The sequence below is a fragment of the Cornus florida genome, unplaced genomic scaffold (genome assembly GCF_030987335.1).
Source record: "Cornus florida cultivar Cherokee Brave unplaced genomic scaffold, ASM3098733v1 CherokeeBrave_3.0.0_Hap2_Chr01, whole genome shotgun sequence".
NCBI lineage: Eukaryota > Viridiplantae > Streptophyta > Magnoliopsida > Cornales > Cornaceae > Cornus > Cornus florida.
Genome location: NW_026775571.1, coordinates 114,673,229 through 114,680,082, shown reverse-complemented (window position 1 = coordinate 114,680,082; position 6,854 = coordinate 114,673,229). Strand labels below are relative to the sequence as shown.

The following is a 6,854-nucleotide window of genomic DNA, read 5'->3' as shown; positions in this document are numbered from 1 at the left end:
TTTCATTGCTTTTCCTTTATTCCTATCCTTTTGTTCTTTCCATGGACTAGGACAAACATTGGCTGCATGACCTTTGCCACCACAATTCCAGCATGTAAATTCCATTTCTTTTGATTCTTCGACTTTCTTTTCATTAAATCTAAACTTTGACGTTTTGTCAAAATTTTGAGAATTAGCCTTGTTGCTATTCCTTCTCCTCTGTTGTCTTTGCAAAATTTGACTGAATTGCTTTGATAAGAATGCAATATCATCATCAGAGTCATCATTCATAGAATTCTCAACCTGTGTAGATTTTAAAGCAAGATTTTTCTCCTTCTGATTTAAATCAAAATTCTGCATCTCAAAAGTTTTTAGTGAACCTACCATCTCATCAACTCTACAAGTAGTCAAATCCCAATGTTCAGAGATGATTTCAACCCTAATATGAAATCTCTTAGGTAAAGACCTTAAGATTTTTTCACAGATTTTTTTATCACTAACTTTTTTCCCTAAGTGACGCAGTTCAGAGATTATTTCAAGAAGACTAGAATAAAAGTTAGAAAATGATTCATCTTCTTTCATCACGATGTTGCCAAATTTATGAAAGAGCAACTGAATTTTGGACAACTTCACTTTTGAAGTTCCTTCATGAGTAACCTGCAAAATATCCCAAGCTTCTTTAGCAGTTTTATAATCAGAAATTCTAGCATATTCAGATGGAACACCAAAATTAATAATTGAATATAAAACTTTGCCATTAGCATCATTACGTTCAGTTTCAATAGCAGTAAAAGCAAAAGTATCTTTTAACTCTTTGACTATTTTACCATTCACAGTTGTATCTACTGTAGGAGGTGTATAGCCAGATTCAACTATTGCCCAAGTTTTACCACCACAAGTTTTGCAAACAGGCTCTCATCTTTGATTTTCAAAAATTGTAATTATCTCCTTCAAATAAGGGACCACGCTGATTAAAACCGCCTTCTTTCAACGCATAAGACATGATTAAAACAATTTTTGAACACAAAACAAAACTTTCCAACAAAGATCAACTCAATGTATAGAGGATGGCTTTGATACCAAATTATGAGTCGTACGCAGCAGAATGTATATAGAAAAGTTTTTGTTTGTTTTTATAAAACAAATTTGTGTCCTTACTTTACTTATTTTATGTTTTAGCAATTAAACAATTAATTACATACAGATAAAATAAAGCAAAGTATAAAGTTAGAGATGATACTAGGATTTTAGCGAGAAAACCCCAGTTGATAAAATACGTCAACTGTGGGAAAAACCTCGTGGACTTGTGCAGTCCAAAGTAAACCAATCCACTATACTTGGAACAAAGTATACTAAACTTTGACTCTGACTCACACCCTATCGTTCTACACCACACCTACCGTTGACGATCATCTGGCTTTACAACTCCTCGTCCAACAGCAACTTGATCTCAGACTGACACTTAATATTTGTAGAAGAGTAGCTGGTATATCAGACAGCACTCCACAAATGCTCCAATCTTTCCAAAGTGTGACTGCATTTACTTCTGTTCTTCAATCGTCTGAATGATGTAGAAGAAGATCTACTTCGTCTGATCGATGTTAATACAACTGTATGATCACGATCAGGATACGAACACCACAACTCTAACCTATTTAGGAGAATATGTGTATGTGTTCTAGAAAGATATCAGAACAATCAACTCTGATTTTCTGCACAAATAATCTTCCTAAGGCTTTGAGTAATATCTGAATTACAATGTAAAAGCCGTATCTAAACCAATGTATATGACATGGTTTATATAGATTCTAGAATGACCTAATCCCTCTAAAAATAAGGTAAATTTCGTGCATATGATTTGGTACAATTCTAGACCAACTGGGAAATAAATCAGAATAAGGAAACTGCAATTGTATTGCATATAGGACATCTTGAACCGGTTCAAGGAAAGCTAAACCAGTTTAAGTTTGGCAGTGTGTCAAACTTGAACATCTTGAACCGGTTCAAGGAAGCTAAATCGGTTCAAAGTTGGCAGACTTGTGGATTTCGAATTCCTTCAGCCTTGGTTCATTCTACGGAAATTGTAGTTTAACATGGAAAGTGTAGAATGTCCAACCTCGTTCATATTCCTTCCTAATGTAGTGTTCTTACCCTTTTCATCACAAACTCTTCAAGTATGGTAAGTCTGAACTCCTTCCCAGTTGTGTTATTCCTGTTGACCCCGATGACTTGTAGGACAAGTAATATAATTTTACAACTCAACTTGGACTTGTTATGTCTATGATAATTGCCAATACATAAATAATATCTCACAGTTATAATTCAAAATGGTAGATGGATCGATCAGACCAATGCTTGTGGCTTAAGAAATGGACACATATCTAAAATATGATCTCTGCTGTGATAAAATGCAAACATATATAGACACTATATAAATGAAGATCTCTGTTAATTCTACCTACACGTTTGGCCCTTGAGAGTAGTGCAAATTCAAACTCTTTTGTAACACTGCATTAATCAATTAAATAACCCAGCCAGTTTATTTAAATGGAAAATAACATAAGTACAAAAGTTCATTTCATCTGTTGATTTTTACATAGTAAATAAAAAAAGAATCCTTTATACATTATAAGAAATCGCTATACTAGTATTTACAGAAAAAAAAAAAAAAAAATTCTTGTCTAAATCATTTCAATCTCATTACCAGAAGGTGGAGCACTCCCTAGAATTATGGTTTGCTGGGGGCCCATTCTCCTTTTCAACAGATAGAGTAAAAAACAGATGATGGAAATGGCTGCGTAGATTATAAAGAGGCCCAAGAAGTCCTCAATGCACAAGCTATCCTTTTCTTCGGTAGTTGACTTCATACACTCTGAGGAGGGAGTATACAATTTTTTCTCTAATTCTTTTATCTTCCCTGTTTCTGATAGTTTTAGAATGGCTTTGGAGACGTTATGAGCTAATGTAGAATTATCTTTTTGAAAGACCTGCACAGAAATCATCAACAATAATTTAATTACCATTACTCATCCCAACATTTTATATATATATATATATATATATATATATATATATATATATATATATTTCTTATTTGGGATTGTCAAATAATATAATTAGCTAGTGGTTAATGTCAAGATATATATAACTAAGTTGAAAATGGTGTTCAAACTCTGAGCTAAAAAAAAATGAGTGTGGCAATTAACTTAGAGATATTAGAAAATGAAATAAGTGCAAAGAGTTCCATTCACTCACGAAGCCGAATCCTCCAAATTTTCTGGTGAATGATCCATCGCCATACTCGTACTGCTTGCAGCGTTGGTTGACAAAAACTTTGGCATAAGGAACTTCAAGAACTGCTGCTTGAATCGTGCCATTCTTGAATGCAGTCTGGAACTCGCTTTCGCTGCTGATGTCGATGATGTTCCCTGGTTCAAAATGCTCATCATCCTCCAAGTACTTCCTAACAAATGTAGCACCATCGCACCCCACTGTTGCATTTGTCCTCTTTAGCTCCTCGATATCTGGCACAGTTGTCCGGAGTCGTGAGACGGTGAGCATTGAAGTGAGGCTGGCAGAGTAGCTTTCTATTAAGATCAACACCACAAAAAGCCACGCCACGATCACTGTTCGAGTATAGTTGCTTTTAATCTTCTCCCCTTCAAAATAAAAAATAAAGTTGTATCCATATATCAGTGCATTTCTAGATCACAAGCTGCTTTAATTCCAATACGTGCAATTGCAGGTATATCTCATATTTTATGCTAGGCGCTATTCAAATATCCAGTAGGATATTTATGTTCTTAATTCTTAAATCAGAATAATCTTTGCCTCCTCAAAGTTTCTTCCCACCATCGATGTGGCGCTCACAATTAGAGAATGATACGTGTCCATTTTAATTAAAATTATATATATATAAAGCATTTAGTATAAATTGGTCCTCATGACCTTGCCTCCAAAAAGTCTCATAGTGGGCATTTGTGACTATGTGAGAGAGAATTTACCAAACTAAAAAGAAAAAAGAAAAAATCCTTGCCTCCAAATCAAAGCATAAATAAAATGGTAATGTTTTAACTTGATAATATACTTACTGTGAGCAAAGAACAGAGTAGAGAAGGTGAACCAAAGCACATTGCCAAGTTGTTCCTTCCAGTGGCCACTAATTAATTCTTGATTGGAACTTTTCTCCAAGAACCAAACTATGAACATTGTGTAGAAGAAGATGGCCACCGTCACCACCCACATGTCACTAGTGAAGGGCTTCAGAAACAACCATGCTTTCGAAGCTTTCTTCACTGGAACTACTATCAGCAAACCTGACTCGATAAAAGGTACTGTAAATGCCACTTGATCCCACCGCTCAGTTGTTATCGTTATGTCACCAACAGCAGCATCAAAAGTCTTACATCAATTTTTATCCACCAGTAAAAAGCAAACATCTTTATCAGTAACACATACATATTGAAATTAAATGGCTAATTAAAATATTGACAAATGTTTGAAAATGATCAAGAGATTAATTCGGTGATGTGTGATTACCTTGTTATGAACAGATTCAACCAAATCATCGTAGTTGCCATTGTAGACGTGAAATTGATCAGGAGAGGGTAGATCTTTAATATTATAATCTTCATCCAAAATTGTTTTTACCTCATTATAAACATCGATACAAAAACCCGTGGTCTCATGCAATTTTGCATCGAGGAACTTCTTAAAAGAGACTCTACCCGGAACACTAATATTCAATTCTGGTTTTACATAATCATCAGTTAGTATCAACTCTTCTCTCAGGATTCTCTTTTGGTCCCCAGGCCATTTCACCTCCGTGAAATCACCCAATTCTTTCATGGAACTATGGTTATCTGAGAACCCCAACTCTGATGACCTTCCCCGATTGGCAATGTTCACCATACTTAATTTTTGGGAGCTTGATAGTCTTCCCTCTTCAAAACGCACTTCACCAGTTAAACCAGTGAAGTTGCTTGATAAAAAACTATCCCTCAAGATTCCTGAGGAACTCATTTTACCAGCTGAATAATATTTCACCATCGCCTGTGTAATAGTGATAATGCTATCATAAGCTCGTAGCGCATGAATTCCAGGCTCACTACTGTTATCTTCTTCAGGATAATCTAACTGGAAATTTTGCTGAAACTGCTCAAGAAACTCTCTGAAAGAATTACTGTTTTCAGTAACCATTTGCGTAAAGATAGGCCGCCATCGAAGCCACACCAATGCTGGTGTATGTGGAGCAGTCGCAAATGAGAGAACTGAAACTTGAGTTCGGCTTCCGATGTCTGCCGCTAAACCTGCTTCCTCCCATATCTCCATGCCGATAATTACTTGGACTTGCTTCTCCTTAATCAGCTCTTCAGCTGCATCAAACATATATTAAACACCTTCTTGAAAAGAAAACAAAAAAAATCTAACTAAGAAATAATATTAAATAGATACTTCCATCATTTCATGTAATTCCACATATTCATGTGGTTGTTTCCCTCTTTCGTGTTCTGAATTATTTGCCTTGAGTAAATTTTTTTAGTTTTTACTTTATATATATATAAATCTCCAGGTTGGGCTGGAGAATCAAGGCCCAACGGGCCCAAAAGAAGAACGTACGACATGGCACAAGGCCTTAAACAGCTAATTGAAGCCCATTCGAATCACTGTTCAAGATATTTCATTTTGTTTGACTTGATCATGCTGGGCAACCCTCCACCACAAAGGCCAGAGAGAGACATGATCATTCGTCGCTTAGCAGCAATACAGAGCTAGTCCGGTGGTGTTAGTGGAGGACGAGAGACTTGAGAGTCCTTCCTCCCATTCCCGCAAGGCGAGGTAGGCTTCCATTCGAGAAAGCAGAGCATTTGATTAGAGTCTCCCTCGAATTCCTATTATTAATTGTTATACTTAGATTATAATTAGCGACTATATGGCAATATGCACCGGAAAGCGCATGTATGTAATCATGTCTAATGGATCACACACACACACACACACACACACACACACATATATATATATATATATCTATGCATATGTTCATGTATCATGACTTAATTAGAAGAGAAGAGAAAATTTCACAAAAGGAGAAGAAGATAAGTAACTTACCGACATGAGCTGATCGGAAACGAAGAGAGAGCTTGTGAAGCTCCGACTTGTTGTTGAAGTCGTAAAGAGCTATTTTCATGGCTATTTTTTGCTCTTTGCCGATGCGAGAATCAACATCAATGATAGCACCGATGTGTAGAGTTACTTTGTCAGCTTCAGCAATGGACCCATGAGAGAGAAAAAGAAGGAAGGAGATGAAGACATGGAATAACAAAAAAGTTAGTTTAAAAGTAACAATATTAGAGTTGGAGATGAGTACTAGGAATGTCATATTTTGGCTTTAAATTATGTAGTGACTAAGCTCATACCGTTATTCCCAATATATAATATGTTTATATGCATGTATAAACCACTATTAGATAGAGATGGTCGATCCAAGCATAGGACTTATTCTACATGGGTTTAAAAGTCGCTCCACACGTGTGGAAATTAGTCAAATAAAGATCGGGTCTCACTTAATTTAATTTGGAAAATTAAAATTACCCTTTTATAGTATATACAGCTGAGAAATTGATTCAGAATATTATAGAAAAACACAATTGGAATATGTATAACCAATCAAAAAAATCATTTCAGTTCTTTATTTAATTGTGACTGCAACAAACTTGTTACCGTGCCAACTCGGTCTGTATTTCATAAAGTATATATGTGATTTTTTTGTTTATCTTTTTTAAATCAATATTTTACGAAAAAAGTATAACAGATCAGAAAATAATTGCTTATAATCAACCACTTTTCTTGGCTTGTAGAAATATTAATTGCTT

At 35.3% G+C, this 6,854-nt stretch overlaps 1 protein-coding gene across 1 annotated transcript; it reads right to left on the bottom strand.

Annotated features, from left to right (window-relative positions):
* Positions 1-2,534: 2,534 nt before the first annotated feature.
* Positions 2,535-6,421, bottom strand: LOC132315682 (glutamate receptor 3.5-like). The gene is made up of 5 exons (XM_059814028.1): positions 6,091-6,421; positions 4,519-5,354; positions 4,071-4,380; positions 3,235-3,638; positions 2,535-2,966 (listed from the first exon to the last, which is right to left on the bottom strand). Exons 1-5 carry the CDS (start codon positions 6,359-6,361, stop codon positions 2,661-2,663), a joined length of 2,127 nt encoding a protein of 708 aa, XP_059670011.1. The 5' UTR covers positions 6,362-6,421; the 3' UTR covers positions 2,535-2,660.
* Positions 6,422-6,854: the final 433 nt, after the last annotated feature.

Coding starts and splice junctions, on each gene's coding strand:
- LOC132315682 (XM_059814028.1), bottom strand. CDS start 6,361: ATGACATTCCTAGTACTCATCTCCAACTCTAATATTGTTACTTTTAAA. Junction 5,355..6,090: donor TTTCCGATCAGCTCATGTCG/GTAAGTTACTTA, acceptor TGTTTGATGCAG/CTGAAGAGCTGATTAAGGAG. Junction 4,381..4,518: donor TTGAATCTGTTCATAACAAG/GTAATCACACAT, acceptor AATTGATGTAAG/ACTTTTGATGCTGCTGTTGG.